Source organism: Petaurus breviceps, unplaced genomic scaffold, assembly GCF_028583685.1.
Source record: "Petaurus breviceps papuanus isolate PSGF00001 unplaced genomic scaffold, PetGlider_PUasm1.0 90887, whole genome shotgun sequence".
Taxonomy (NCBI): domain Eukaryota; kingdom Metazoa; phylum Chordata; class Mammalia; order Diprotodontia; family Petauridae; genus Petaurus; species Petaurus breviceps.
The window spans coordinates 1,805,439-1,822,313 of record NW_027187370.1 but is presented as its reverse complement, the minus strand read 5'-3'; the positions used below and the strand labels follow the sequence as shown (position 1 = coordinate 1,822,313).

The window sequence follows — 16,875 nt, the reverse complement described above, 5'->3', positions numbered from 1 at the left end:
AGGAAGGAAGGAAGGAAGGAAGGAAGGAAGGAAGGAAGGAAGGAAGGAAGAAAGAAAGGAAGGAAGGAAAAAAGCTTCTCTTTGAACTTTCTACCCCATCTGTAATACCATCCTTCTCCTCCTAACATTAATTTCTTTTAAAAGTTATACATACTCCATGCCTCCACTTCCTTACTCTTCACTTAAGCCCTTGCAATCTAGCTTCATTCCTGATCACACTAGGCAAAATTGCTCTCTCAAAAAGCACCAATAACTTCTAATCATCAAGCTCAATGGTCTTTTTCAGTCTTCTTCCTCACTAGTCTATTTTCAGTTTTTGACACAGGTAGCCACCCCCTACCTTTACTCCCAAACAGAACATTCTCTCCTCTCATTAATCATCACATTTCCCAGGTTTTTCTCCCACCACTATTATGGCTTCTTCTCTTCTTTCTTTGTTCTCTTCCAAACCCCTTAATATGGGCAGGCCCCAAGGATCTGTCCTTGGTCCTCCTCTCTTTACCCTCTATATTCTGTCCCTTGGCAATTTCATTTACTTTCAGGTAGCTTCAGCTACCACCTCCTATGCAAATGACTCCCAAATATATCGCTCTAGTCCCTGACTCTGCTTCTGAGTTCCAGCCCAGAATCTCCAACTGTTTTTGGAACATCTATACTTGAATGTCCCACTGGCACCTTAAACTCAATGTGTACAAAACCAAGCTTATTATCTTCTCCATGAAACCTGTTCTTCTTTCTAACTTGACTATTTCTGTCTGTGGCACCATTGTTCAACCCAGTTTCCCATGGTCAAAACCCTGGGGTTAGCCTTGACTTTTCCCTCATCTCTCATATCCAGTCAGTAGCCAAGGTCTATCAATTCAACCTCTGCTACATCTCTCCCATCTGTCCCGAAGCCCCAGGGTACAAAATGAAGAATGCTGGATTTAAAGGGAGAGGATGTCAGTTCAAATCTCAGCTCTTCTGCTTCTTACCTATACGAATTTGTTCAAATCACCTCACTTGTCTGGGTCTTCATTGTCTTATGTGATATGAGATTAGAGTAGATGACTTCTAAGGTTCCTTCAAAAATCATATGAATAATCTTTTAACAGGTTTTTCTGCCTCCCCTCCCCTTCCTCTTCAATCCATCCTTCATTTCCCTGCTAGAATCATCTTTTTTACAATAGTTAGGTCATTGTTTCATGCCTACAAGAAATGGCATAAAAATATTATCCAGGAGTTTATGATCCTCTCAACTTCTTTTCTGAGGCAGGAAAGTCACATAACAAGGAGAGGTTAACAGATAAACAATCCAAGTGGCAATGTTAAAAGAGCTAGGAGAAGGTCTATGTGGCTCCTCTATGCAGAATTTATTTATTTATTTATGCTTTTTGGAGGGCAACTGGGGTTAAGTGACTTGTCCAAAGTCACATGGCTAGTAAGTGTGTCAAATGTCTGAGGCTGGACTTGAACTCAGGTTCTCCTGACTCCAGGGCCTGTGCCCTATTCACCTGTGCCACCTAGCCACCCCTCTATGCAGAATTTAGAAGAGAATATGGACAAAAGTAAAAATCTGTTAGAAAGTGTCAGAGGGCTGCAATGTACTGTTGGAAGTAATATTCAGCAATGAATCCACCCCACTGAAATAGTCAATTATTAAGTATGCTTGGATCTACTCATACTAATCCTCTCCTCAAAAATCTTCATTGGGTCCCTCTGCATATTAAGCTAATATACTTTGACTTCCAATATGGCACCACCCTATCGCCTTTCTAACCTTAATCTTATTTTCCTTTGCTGCCTTCCTTAAAACCCACTGTTGAACTTTATCCCTTCCTTTGAAGTCCAACTCAAGTCACTTTCTCTAATCCCAAATTTGTAATCTCACAGAATAGTTTGTTTTGCAACTTTGTAATATCTTTATTATATAATATTGTACATTATAGTTATCTATGTTTGTATCTTATCTCCTTACTAGACTGTAAGCTCCACTAAGGCAGGAATACCATTTATTTAAACTTTGCATCTTCTTCAACAACTAGCGACTTGCTCTGCACATAGTAAGTGTTCACTGAATTATGTGATTTATCCAAGGTCACAATGTTATTGTCACAACTAGGAAATAAAAAACTCTCTTGCATTTATTTCAATGTATGTTTTCCCCACCATTGCAACAAATTTTTAAAATAAATTTAAATGGTATTTAAAGTTTTCTCTAAACATTAGGATAATCATTATGACAGCAAGCGCCATTAAATGTCATTACAGTTCCCCAAAAAATTATGTAACTAATATTTATTTGGGGACTAGAAAGACAGTCAAGTTATAATAGATCTACTTCTTCAAGGTTATTAAACAGACTACAGGATCGCAAATTTAGAGATGAAAGGCACTTTAGAGGTCATCCAGTCCAATCTCCTAATTTTATGAGCAAACAGAACACCAGAGGAATGATGTGACTGGCCTAAAGTCACACAAATAGCAAATATCAGAGCCTGGATTAAAACCCAAGTCTCTGACTACAAATGCAAAATTCTTTCCACCTTTACCTCTACTGTCTCTTACATAGCCCAAGAAATTTCTAGTATTTTTCACTGTAGGTAGTCTCTAGAGGAGTAGTTCTGAACCGTTTTGTGCACTAGAGCCCTCTGTTCATCTAGTAAAGCTGATTGATCCCATTTTAGAAGAGCTTTTTAAAGCATAAAAGAAAATACACAAGATTAAAAAGGAAACCAAAAGTGTGTGAAAATAGAGGTGTAATTTTTTCCCCATCAAAGTTGACAGACCTCCCTGAAATCTACCTAGAGACCCCTTGAAGGCTTGTGGACCCCAAGCCAAGAACCCCTGCTGTAGAGGAAACTATGGATTGTGGGAGAAAATGGGGGAAAAGTCCAATTCTAGGGTGACTTGACAACTTCACAAATGTCTATCCTACATTTCCCTACCCTAAATTTTTAGGAAAATAAAGGTACTATCTTCACACACATATGTATGTGTACATATGTGCAATGTACACATATATGTTCACATATATAGGCTCTTCAGCTTTAAGATAATAGGCATGTGTGTATACACATATATACATGTGCAATACAACACAGTATAACAAAAGTCTTAGAGCAGTTTTAAGCTATTAAGAAGCTTATATACCTTGTCTATATGATATATAACACATATATACATACGTATACACCTTGCCTATATGATATACAAGACATATATGCATATACATATATATTAAACAGCATTATATAATATATGTATGTATACATATCATTGGAGGAACAGTATAGCTTAGTGATTAGAAAGCTGTCCTCAGAACAAGGGAGGCCTGAGTTCAAATCCTGTGTAAGACACATATTGACAGTTACCTTGGACTAGTTACTTAATCTCTCATTTTTCTAGGCAACTACCTAAGTTGCAGAAAAAATGCCAACCTGCATTGGTAGAGAGGATTTTTTTATTCAGGAGTTCCCTATATTAGTTAAATGATAGGTCAATTCTTTATCAATTATCTCTATACATTTATCCCTAAATAAAGAAGTTAAAGAGTCTCAATGATATTCAACACATATTTGTTGAATACCTACTATGTGCAAGGAACTATGCTAGGTGGTAATTAGGAAAAGAATAGGCATTTCACACACTATGGCTTTGTTTCAAAATGTTTGAGCTAAAATAATTTCAATGGTGGAAATGCTAAGATCGCAGTGACACATTTTATATACATTTTTATAACTTTCCTTCAACAAATTCTTTAGTTTTCTTTCTTTGTTAAGTGAGAGTAAACAAAAGCATCTTTTGAAAAAAAAAAATACCAGCAGCAATCTTTTAAAAACTCCAATGAAGACTATAACATAATTCAAAATATTAGAAATTCAAAGAACATGAGTATTATGATTAGTGCATGCGGTCAATTTTCCCACATTTAAAAAAGATTTCATATTCAAAGTTACTTTATCATTTCTATGCTGCACTAGTTTAAGCAATTAGGAGATTCAACACATATTTGACAGGGACTTGTACAATGAGCTGTGCCAGACAGAGGCAAAGGAAAGGTATGTCTATATCAGTTATATATTTAACAGGTATTACCTTGAAGTTTTCCTCACTAATTCCAACTAAACAAAGAAATTATTCTCAATGATATTCTAATTCTTACCAACCAAAACTTATATTCAAGTTGACATTTCAAGCTATGTCTCAATTCTTTAAAAAAAAAATTTTTTTTTTTTTGCTTTTTGGAGGGGAGAAGACAGGGTAATTGGGATTTAGTGACTTGCCCATGGTCACATGGCTAGTAAGTGTTAAGTGTCTGAAATCATATTTGAGCTCAGTTCCTCCTGACTCCAGGGTAGGTGCTCTATTTACTGTGCCACCCCTCTTAACATTTTTTAAACAAACTTGGACCTACTATTTAAAAAAATATTTTATTTTTTCCAATTTCATGTAAAAACAATTTTTACATTTTTTTTTACGTTTCAAATTCTATCACTCCCTTCCCTACACCCTCATTGAAAAGTCAAGCAATTTTATATAGGTTATACATGTGCAGTCACGCAAAATATATTTCCATATAAGTCATGTTGGACTATAAGCTGTAGAGTTTATTGGATATAGATGTCTTCATTTTTCCAGAAAAGGAATGGGTTTCTTCAGACCATCAAATGTGATCCAAAGGCCTCAGATGATTTTTCAAGAGGTCTGTGGTTAGAGCATCTCTGTTAGAATATTTTTCTGCTTCTGATGTATGATTGAACAATAAGATACTTGTGTATTGATCTACTATTCTATTAAGAGAAAAAATAAACTCACAATTTAAAAATAATTTTAATATAATATAGCATCCTCAAAGCCAGGAAGACCTAGGTTCAAAGTCCTGCCTCTAACACATACTGGGTTTATGACCCAGAAGAAATCACTTAACATCTCAGAATAAAGGCAATTCTTTAAGACTAAGGCAGAGAAGGTGCCCTAACCTGCACTGGTAAAAGTAGTTAAAAAAAAAAAAAGTTCTCCATAGTAACGAAATTACAGGTCCCATTCCTATCCCTATCTCTATCCCTATAAAAAAGTGGACTTAACACACACAAAATAAACATAATCAGTCTATTTTTTGATGATTCCAAAGTTACCTTTTTGCATGGTTACTATGAACATACTAAATGCATATTAAATGTAGGAACTGAGGTGGGTACCATATTATACAGTTATAAAGTTATACAAAATCTGGTCCCTACCCTCAAGAGACTCACAATTCAGTAAGGGAAATCAGGTATTAGTAAATCTCTACTACAGCAAGCATTATGTTGTAAGGATTAATGAAAAGTATTAAATGCTACTGTGATTTGTACTAAAGGCTGGGGGGGGGGGAGGAGTAATTTCCAGCTTGGAGGGTAGGGGTCAGAAAAGATATTGCAGATAAAGTAGTATTTGGATTGGACTTTAAAGGATGGACTTTAAAGATTTTGACTGACAAATGTGGAAGAAAGGTCTGGTCCTTCCAAGTAGAGGAAATGGCACAGGTATGAGGAAGAACAATGCCCAGAGAATGGAAATAACCCTAAGAAGCTGGAGAGGGATAGAATCTGAAGCTTTTTTTTTCTTTTTGGAGGGGGAGAAGGCAGGGCAATTAGGGTTAAGTGACTTGCCCAAGGTCACATGGCTAGTAAGTGTTAAGTGTCTGAGGTCAAATTTGAACTCAGGTTTGTCCTTCTGAGTCCAGGGCTGGTGCTCTATTCACGGCACTACCTAGCCACCCCAGAATCTGAAACTTAAAAAAAAAAAAAAACTATGAATGTAGGAAGGTATAGAAAGATGAGGCTCTAAAGGTATCTTGGTGTCTATCTGTAGATACACTTTTTTTTTTTGCTTTTTGGAGGGCAACTGGGGTTAAGTGACTTGCCCAAGGTCACATGGCTAGTTTTTGTGTTAAGTGTCTGAGGCCGAATTTGAATTCAGGTCCTCCTGACTCCAGGGTCGATGCTCTAATCACTGCGTCACTTAGCCACCCCTTATAGATATACTTTCATACTTCTGGATCTAGAATAAGAAAACCCCAAATAGGGTCGCAAAGAGTTGGACACAACTGAAATGACAGAACAACAACAAAAAAAAAAAAACTACTGTTGTAAAGGTGCTAAAGTATGACTTAGCAGACTCAATGCACCCTGAAAACTACCTAGTTAAAATAATTCCTCATATTAGCTTTTTTATTCATCATTTGTCTCTTTGTGTGAAATGTTGGAGAAGAATTATGATTATTTGAGTTTCTGAATGGGTAGGCTATGACGTCTATGCTTCTGGATCTAAAATAATAACACACATGTATAAAGCACTTTGAGATTTACCAAGTGTTTGAAACACTTTGAAGCAATTTTAATTTTTATTGATATATTTTGTTTTCATATAGTTTTCATTCACGGATATATTGTTACCCTTTCCTTGTAACAAAGAAGGAAAAAAATCAGTTCTGCATACCTAAGCAACACATAAACCTAGTTGGGTTATATGGTCAATGTTCCACATCCACAATTCCCTACTTCTGCAAAGAGTGGAAGGAAGCATATTTTCACATCTTTTCTTTTAGGGACAAGCTTGATCACTATAATTACTCAGCTTTCAGCTTCATGTTTTTTGTTTTTCAATTAGCATTGTCTACATAATTTCCAGGTTCTGCTTACTTCACTTTGTCTCAGTTCATCTATGTCTTACCTGCTTCTCTGTATTCGTATTCATTGTTTCTTAGGCACAATAATATTACATTACATTCACGTACTATGATTTATCTATGCATTCCACAAGTGATGGACATCTACTTTGTTTCTACTTCTTTGCTACTATAAAAAATGTTGTTAGAGATGTTTTGGTGCAAATGGGATCTTCCTATTTTTAACCTCTGTAGGATATATGACTAGCCATAGAATCTCTGGATCAAAGGGTATGGATATTTCAGTCACTTTCTTAGCAAAATTACAAATTGCTTTCCAGAACTGTTAGACCAATTCACTGTTTCACCAACAGTGTATTAATGTGTCTGTCTCCCCATAATCCCTACAAAAGCAGCTATGTCTCTTTTTCTGGTCATCTTCATCAAAACCTCCAAGTTATTTTGCATCTCAATTCTCTTGTTATTAGTAAATTTGGAGCAATCTTTTACATGGTTGTGGCTTGTATTTATTTTTCTCATGATAAGTTTGCAAAGTATTATCATTTTTGTTTTACAAGTGAGGTAAAATGGACTCAGAGATTAAGGGGTTTGTTTAGAATGGTAGACTAGATAGAGTGCTGGACCCAGAGTTAGAAAACTGTAGATTCAAATCCTACTCCAGACACATTTACTAGCTGCCTCCTTGACAATAAGTTAGTCACTTAACACCTCAGAGCCTTAGGTCCAATGTAAAATAGGGCAGTATAGGGAAAAGGGCATTGTCCTGAAGTCACAGGACCTGGGTTCAAATTCCACCTGTAATACTAATCATGTGACTGTGAGTGAATCACTTAACCTCTCAATGCTCCCATTTTCTCATCCATATGATAGAGATTGGCCTCTGAGGTCCCTCCAATGCTAGAGCTATGAGCCCATGATAATAATACTTATAATACTAACCTTTGGGGATTGTGGTGAGGAAAGTCCTTTGTAAATAACCAAGTAAATGTAAGTAACTATTAATATTGCTGTCAGGCTTTGAGACCAATTCTATTGACTTCCATGTCCAGTCTTCTCTTTCTACTATACTTTCTTCCTTTTCTTTTCTTTTTTACATTTTTATTTAAAGTTTTAAGTTGCAAATTCTACCCCTCCCTCCCTCCTTGAGATAGTAAGCAGATATAGGTTATATAGGTGCAATTATGTAAAATATTTCTGTATTAGTCATTTTGTATAAGACTCGGATAAAAGAAAAAAATGAAAGAAAGAAAGTGAAAATAGTATGCATCAGTTTGTATTCAATCAATATCAGTTCTTTCTTTGCAGGTGGATAGCATGCTTCATCATTAGTCCTTTAGGATTGTCTTGGATCATTGTATTTGTGAGAAGAGTTAAGTCATTCAATTTTTCATCAAACGATATTGTTGTTACTATGTACAACATTCTCCTGGCTCTGTTTGTTTCACCATGTAAGTCTTTCCAGTCTTCTGAAATCATCTTGCTTGTCATTTCTCATTCATTACAATCATATACTACAACTTGTTTATCCATTCCCCAATTGGTGGGTATTCCTTTGATATCTAGTTCTTAGCCACCACAAAAACAGCTGCTATAAATGTTTTTGTACAGATAAGTCCTTTTCCTTTTTTTGGATGTCTTTGGCGTATAGAACTAGCAGTGGTATTGCTGGATCAAAGGACATGCACAGTTTTATAACCCTTTGGGCATATCTCCTTCACTTTCTACTACATGCCCTTCACAGCAGGTGTTGGACAGGGCTAAAGGGAGAGGGGATATCCCGCTCAACTATAACTAACCTCGAGGTATTATACTTTAGAGTTTTTCATAACTTTATATTTTACACAGCATTTGTTACAATCCCTAACACATAGTAGGCACTCATTTGTTGAAATAAGAGAACATTATAATCTTCAATGACAATTTATGTTCACATTTCAATTGTTTTAGCTTGCATACATAAATAGTACTTTAAAGTTTGCAAAGTGCTTATTTGATCCTCACAAGGTATGTGCCAGGGTTATCCCTATTTTGCAAATGCGGAAACTGAGGCTGACAAAAATTATGTGACTTGTACAGGGTCATACAGCTTATAATTATCTGAGATGGGATCTGAACTCAGGTCTTCATGACTCCAAGTTCAGTTGTCTGCTAACAATAAATTGTGTATATAAATATAAACTAGAATGATAAATAGCAATTTTTACCCAAATGATGTGATGAATAACCTTAAACAAAGTTAAGACTGTAAAACCAAACAGTCTCCTTTGATCTCACTCTAACCAATAACACATAAATGGGAGACAAATGGATGGAATTTGGAGTTTGGTCTGTGGCTATGGAACAGGGTAGATTTTTGTTTGAACCTAAAAGTTTGATGTGGGAATCAGAACTGAAATTTCAGTGCTATCAACATGTATGATGACAGCATAAATAGTTCCTTAAATTCAATCTCTATCTTTATTCAAAAGTTAAATTGCCTTACAATAGTATAATTCCAGCTATTTAATAGTACAAGTCCTACAAATTGTTTTAAAGAGGATATACATAATTTGGAGGTTACTTTTTCTTTTATTCTACTAAATAAATCTATAAATCTACCTTCAAGTTGAGAGAGTTATTTCCTGGAATGAATCATAGAAAGTAAGATTAATTTAACCAAAATGCTATTTGAGACAACTATGAGGCATAAGAATCTTAGCCTGGTCATTAGGATGCTGGAGCTCTACCCTGTCTTTCACTTTAATCATTTGTGACTTTAGACAAATAACTTCTATCAGCCTCACTGAACTCAATGATCTCTAAGAAGACATACCAGGAAGAGTACTGAATTTAGAGTTAGAAAAGATGTGTGTCACCCTTATTGTTCAGTCTTTTTTCTGTCCTGTTTGCCATCTTCTTCTCCAGCTCATTTTTCAGATGAGGAAACTGAGGTAAGGGTTAGGTGACCTGCCCAGGAAATGGGCAGCTAGGAAATGTCTGAGGTCAGATTTGTACTTGGGAAGATGAGTCTTCCTGACTCCAGGCCCAGCACTCTATTCACTGAACAACCTAATTCTGCCCTAGTCACCCTGGACAAGTCCCTTAATCATGTTAGATTACAGTTTTTCACTGCTAAAGTAAAAGGATCATCAGATCACATATTTAGGGCTAGAAGTGGCCTTAAAGGTTATCAAGTGCAAATCCCTAATTTTTACAGATGAGGAAATGGGTGAAGAGAGAGGTTAAGTGCCCAGGGTCACACAGTTAGTAAATTTATGAGGTTGGATTCAAACCCAGGCTTTCCTGACTCTGAGGTTAGGTTTCTTTATATACCATCCCATGCTCACTCTCACTAGCTACATAATATTAAAAACCTAGAGAATATATATATATAGCTTACTGACTTACATATTTACTGTTCTCTATAAATGATCCATCCCATAGTAGTTCACACAATGACAGTTACAGGAAATTGTTCTGATAGGTCAAATATCCTGATAACAGTTAATAATCACTATTTGTTACCAAGAATCAGGTCAGCATATAGCAAGCAGGAAATGAACAGATTCTGCAGTAACAGAGAACTCTGAAATAAAGCAAAAAACATTCCTTTTTATCAACTGTAAGAATGGAACACTTTTCATAAGGTATTCTATGGAGGATAACTGCATTGCTCCGGGATAAAAGAGAGAAAAGAACTTTTAAAAAAAACACATAAGCAAATAATCAAGGGATGTATATTTTTGCAAAAAGAACAGTCAATTTGGGATGTGATAGGGGACTCCATGAATAAAGTAACCTAGACCATTCAAAATTCCCTTTTAGTCAACATTTTGTTCTCTTCCCTCATGAAAATTTTTACTAAAGTTTTTAACAGATCAACAAAATTAACACAGATCTTCTTGCTCAATTTTTTTCAGTAGAGACCTTTATAAAATGAGTTTTCTTTTCCATATTGCATAGATTGCCAGAAATATGATAAAAGAAAGTCTAACTATAGCACTCATTTCAGAGTTGTTGTGAGTTTCAAATAAGATCATACATGTAATGTATTCTGTTGAATTTTAAAACCTACATAAAACAGCTGTTGTTAGCAATTCTAAAGAGTAACCATTAGTGAATACTCATTTGGTTGCTTTATAACAATTCCCAATTGGTATCAAGAGTCAGAAGATGTATTAATTTTCAATTAATTAAAATAAGTAAACAATATTGCTCCATAAAAGTTAACTAATCACTTCTCATATCTTATATGGGGATGAGATTCACATACAATACTTTATAACATTAATTCCTCACACAAAGTTAACCACTTTGGATTCTCTAATAATTTTGTTCAGTTAGAGAAATAAGGTATCAACTTAGGCTTTTAAAAAATACAGTAAACTCTCTTAGCCAATATTACTAGGAAATGAGGTATACTGGCAAATAAAATATTAACAAAAAAGTTACCATTATATGTCAAATGTAAACTACCAATTTTCAGATAATTAAAATACAAGAAAAATTAAGATCATTTAAAAATAATTTTATCTTTCTTTGATTATTCAAAGGACACTTAAGATCTCTTTATAATATCCACAAAGCACAGAACCCTAAACTACCCAAAAAACAATGTGCTAACTCTTTAAAAACAGGCAGCTAGTAGTTATCAGTGGACAGAGCACTCGGCCTGAATTTAGGAAGATGTGAGTTTAAATTAGCCTCAGACACTTACTGCTCTGATGCTGGGCAAGTCACTTATCCTCTCTCAGACTCAGTTTCCTCATTTGTAAAATGAAAATAATAATACCATCTATCTCCCAAGCTTCTTTGGAGACTCAAATGTAGCAATGTTTATAAAGTGCTTATCAGAGTAACTGTAGTAGGCACTATATAAATGCTAGCTATTATTATCATCATCATTAATATTAAAAACTAGGTAACAATTTAACAGATGAGACATGAAAAGAGTATGTACTTAACTCAAGATCTGACAATGACCTCTTGTTTCTAAATAAGTGATGATGTGCATAAATGTATTTTCAATAGAACGGTTATAATGGAATAAGTTTTATTCAAATACTCAACAGAAAAAGCATATATCATTTGTATGGAACCATCCAAACCAAATTTATGGGCAGGCCGATATCTGATCAATATTTGATCCATACTTTTCAGGAGTAACGTTTTCTTGAATCTTTGCAGATATAAAGAAAATGGGCGCTTTTGTTATCACATAATATAGCCAAATAATGGAACAAAATGTTTACTGTTAATAGTGACACTTTTTCCATGTCATTTAATGTTCCTAAATCATTTAAGCATTCATTTAAATGATTACATTCTATGAAACGATGGTTCTAATGCCTATCAATAAAAATCTCTATCGAAAAACACTGTCCTCAGAAATAAATTGAGGTCCCACTAGAACTCCCCTGGAACTATTTGTGGCTTTTTTTTAGGGCAATTGGGATTAAGCAACTTGCCCAAGGTCACAGGACTAGTAAGTGTTAAGTGTCTGAGGAGGGATTTGAATTCAGGTCCTCCTGACTTCAGGGAATGTTCTACTCACTTCGCCACCTAGCTGCCCCTGTGGCTTGTTTTAAAGTTCCTTAGAGGAGCGACCAGGTAGCACAGCGAGTAAGAACACCGGCTCCAGTGTTGAGAAGACCTGGAGATCGAATCCCAGGCTCAGACACTTAGCACCCACCCAGAAACACCTGGCCGTGTAACCTTGAGCAAGTTACTTAACCCCAATTGCTTAAAAGAAAAAAAATAAAGTTCCTTAGAGCCAGTTCATGATCTTCATTTTACCTCTTATTCAATCTCTATGTGGTCTCATACCTCTTCCCTCATAGGAAATCTCCCTCAATAATCTTTCTCTCTCTCTGTCTCTCTCTTTCTCCACATATTTATGACACATGTACATACACATATCAAAATTCCAAATAACTGAAGGTTAACCTTCTATCAACCGCAACTATTTATAAAAGAGGAGAATATAGATGTTAAAAAGACTTCTTAATGTTTCTGAAGATAGCTGTTACAGGTTATGCTGAAAGGACTTTGTAATAACAGTAATAGCTAGCATTTATATAGCATTTACTATGCAATAATTATCTCATTTGATCCTCACAACAACCTCATTTGACAAGAAACTGAAGCAAACAGGTTAAGTGACTTGCCCAAAGTCAGCCAGTAAGTGTCTACAGTAGTATTTGAACTCAAATCTTCCTGGCTCCAAGCCCAGTGCTTAAGAGAAGGCCCTTAGGTCCTCACCCAGGTAGATGTGGAAAATAAATGAGTATATTAGAAGCCAGAGAGCACACCAACATCAACCAAAAGTGACAACTAACAGCAGAGGGAGGACAGGAAAGAACTAATACTAATAAAGCACAAATTGGATCCATTTAGTAAAGGAGCAAACACCATTTCATGACTCAACAAACCTTAAATGTGTCAATACTCTACTATATTCCCAAAATGCTAACACAAGCTAGCAAAACTGATATCTTTATGATTCTTTGACAGTAAGAAATGATTAAATTATGTTCAATGTACTCTAAAGGAGACTTCTCAAGTGTTTTAGATGGAAAATCTAAAAAAAGGTTTAGGATTAAAAGGGTGAACTTCAGTTAATGCAGTAAAATTATTTATGTGGAACATTTTATTTAGATGGAAATGTCAGATAATTGAGATAATAAAAGTATCTGAAAAATTGATTATGTAAAAAATAACTATAAAAGGCACTCCCAATTCAGTAAAATATAAAATAGCCTTTGGAGGAAAATATTTAGGGCCACAAATTTTGAGCAAGGATAAATAAAGGTTTTCAAGATCGATTTATAATATGCATTAATATCCCCGCACTGGTGTGCCAAGATTTGCACTTATCATAGGCTCATAGATTTAGAACTGGAAGAGCATTTCATTTCAAGGCCAATGAGTCTAACACCTCTCCCTACCCCCACCCAATTTGCTGATGAGAAAAATGAGACAGAGTATTTAAGTGATTTGTCCAGGGTCATGCAGTTAGTTAAGCATCTGTGGCAAGATTTAAAGTCAGGTCTTCCTGACTTCAGGTCCAGTGTACTATTTGTTCAACCTCTTAGCTAGCTGCCTTCAAAAATCTTCTTTTGTCTGATTCCCCCAGTACAGAAGGAAAACAAATAACTACACATATTTCTACATTTCAATTATGTTATCTGTACTCTTCAGCAACAAGTTTATAACAGGTAAAAGATGTTAAATTTGCCATCACTCCAAAGAATAGGCAGGAAAAATGCAATTCGATGGCATTCTTTTTAAGTATCTCACATTAGAAAGAGGTCAAATCCCAATACATAGAAGTGGGATTAAAAATGTCAACATACATAAGGATATTATTTTACCTATTTAAAAAAAACTAAGAGCCACATCAGTCAGTGGTGAGTGCCCACAGTGAACCAGGTGGCACTTACTCAATAGTGCCCTGCCCTCAACAAGCTTGTACTTGACCAAGTCAAACATATCCCATCTTCTTTTCTTGTGGTGTTTTTGGTTTAAGTTTTTGGTATTCAGTTTTTACAATGGGGTTTTTGTATGATGAATATTGTACCTAACCCTTGGCATTTCTAAACTCAAAACTAATCACAAGTTCCTTTATTTCCTACTTCACTTTTCTACTTACTAAAATGGGTACATCATTAATTTAATTCTTCATATAGCTCTTCATACAGCAACTTTGCCTCTTTACTTCTTTGTTTATTCTCTAAAAATTCCTTTTAGTAGATAGGTATATTAAATTCCATTATTCAGACAAATCTGTTTCTTCTCTTCATACATAATAAATCCACTGTTATCAAAATGTAGGAAGCCAATCACCTCAGTGTCATTGACTTTTCAGGTTTCCACAAGTGAAGAATGAGAAGCAACATTGTTAAGGCTGGGAAAAATCTAATTTCAGACTGATAACTCCATAGAAACATATTCTTAAAGTGACAAAGTCATTCCACTTGAAAAGTAGCTAGTCGCTGACTTAAAATATTTTAAATGGATTTTTTATAAAATAATTTCTCTCACACTCCAGACTTATTCCTTTGTGTTTCTAACCACTGCAGTTTTCACATTTTAAAAATACATGAAAATGTCTTCAGATTTTTCTTATAGTTATTTTAACCCTTTAACATCTTGATTATTTAACCCTACACTGATTATTTTAGCAAATAAGCACGCTATTTCACATGAAAAGATATGTCAAGTGCTATGATGGTCATATATTTTGAATCTTCTTTTCAGCAAATCAATATCTTGGTTCACCTTCCATCATTATTGTGTTGGTTGACCTGGGAAGATATGTTTAGCTGGACAGAAATGTTTTCATGGATCAGAACAGCCAAGAAAAGTATTTTTAAAAATTAGGAAGAGAAAGAAAACTGAAACAACCTAAGATTATGATGATAGATAGATATGGCACTCAACTATGCTATGAAACAATCAATACAAGTTAGTTAAATTTCAGTAACTTTCATATGGTTGAACTTGAATGCTGCTTCTAATACTACATGTTTGACATTTGACACTCAATCTTAACCACCAAAAAAAGTTTTCATTTGCATTAATAGAAATCCTTCAATTGCAAAAGAAAAATAAATTCATGATATTCAGCATTTCAACAACTTGAGGTTTCAACTTACCTTCTTGTAAATGAAGAATATTTTGTCTTACAAATCTAGATTCTTCAAAAACACATCCCCTCAAATGAACAGTTTCAACTTGAGCTAGATAGGCCATTTTCAAATTTTCTGAAACTTTAGATTGCTCATTTTCTCAAAGCTGAAAATGCCCGTTTGAGTGGGATTTTTATGAGTATCAGAGTTCAGATCTTCATAATTTCAAAGAAACACACACTGCAAAAATTTTACCAGAAAGAAAGATAGCATGTAGCTTTCTAACATAGTATAAAATGAACATTTCCCATAAGGTTAGCCTAACTTATCGGCAGATGCTTTGGACAATCTTTGTGAGGAGAGAAAGAGAAGCTGGTTCCAACACCTATACATGCCAACAAAAAAATAACGCCTATACTTTTTTCCTAACTAAATTGCTATTGAAAACAAACACAAAACAACAAAAAGAGTACCTACTTTCCTTCACAATTAGTGCTTCAAAATTAACCCAATCCCAATGGGCACTTGATACTCAAAAGGGAGTCTGCCTTGTTTCCTAGTTTTGTAGCAATGGGGCACTTCACAACTTGGGGATTCTAATGGGTTGCCATCTAATTTCCGACAACCTCCGTGTAAAAGCAACTTAAAGAAGACAAAAGGTCTTTGCACCAAAGGGGTGAAAACCTTCAAGCCTTTGCCCTCTGAAATAGAACATATTTGCTTTCTGCAAAATAAACAGAAGTAAAACTGAGAGAAGGGACTCCCTTATAACTGACGGAGTTTTTCAAAGACCCCTCAAAAGAATGAGGTTCTCCTCTCACCTTCCATCCTCCTGCTGCTGCTGGGGCTGCTACTGCTCCTGGGGCTGCTGCTGCTCCACGTGCTCCTCCAGAGTCGCTGGGATCCTGCGCTGCAGCTGGCGGGAGATTCCCTGAGCAGGGACTTCCCCTCTGGATACATTCGAGTGGCGTCAGCGGAGCTTTAAAGTGACAGGAACTAGGTACGACTTCTGTGTATGAGGTTAGAGCGGCGCTGGCTGGTGGTGGCCTTTGTAAAGGACTTTTATTACAAAGGGGTTGCTGAGAATCATATATTCCTTTTAGTTTTCCCTCTTAAATGTCAAACTTGTGAACCTAAACGTGAGCCTCTTTTTTGGAAAGAGAAAAGGTGGTGGAACAGTGGATGCTTCTTTTTTACTTCGTAAAGGAAGCTATGCATGAAAAATCGAGTTGAAATGGTTGCAAAAACTCATGTTAGAAGAACGTGTGGGAATGTATAATACTGTTTTAAGCGGGGTTTTTTGTTGGTGTTGGTGTTGATTTGGTTTGTTTTCTTGTAACTCTTTATTCAAAGCATTTAGCTAGATATGTTTCGATAAAGTTTCCCACCGATTTCTAATACATCACTCATTCTGGACCCCTCCCAGAATTTATATTCCAACTTGTATTATAATTATTTGCATAATTATCTCCACCTATCCTCTACCCATTCCCATCTAGAAGCTACTTGAGGGAAGAGGTAGTGTCTAGTTACTATCTTAATTCATCAACACTTGATTTTTAATAGGTAATGATTAATGTGTGTTAAATTTAGATTGAATATGTCTGGGACTTA

The 16,875-nt window shown here is 35.4% G+C and overlaps 1 protein-coding gene across 2 annotated transcripts in view; it reads right to left on the bottom strand.

The window, feature by feature from the left end:
• IKZF3 (IKAROS family zinc finger 3) overlaps positions 1-16,221 on the bottom strand; it is an 85,812-nt gene extending 69,591 nt beyond the window's left edge. For both annotated transcript variants that reach the window (XM_069074261.1, XM_069074262.1), the window contains exon 1: positions 16,083-16,221. In XM_069074261.1, the coding sequence (XP_068930362.1) occupies positions 16,083-16,221 (139 nt within the window). The remainder of the gene's footprint in view (positions 1-16,082) is intronic.
• Positions 16,222-16,875: the final 654 nt, after the last annotated feature.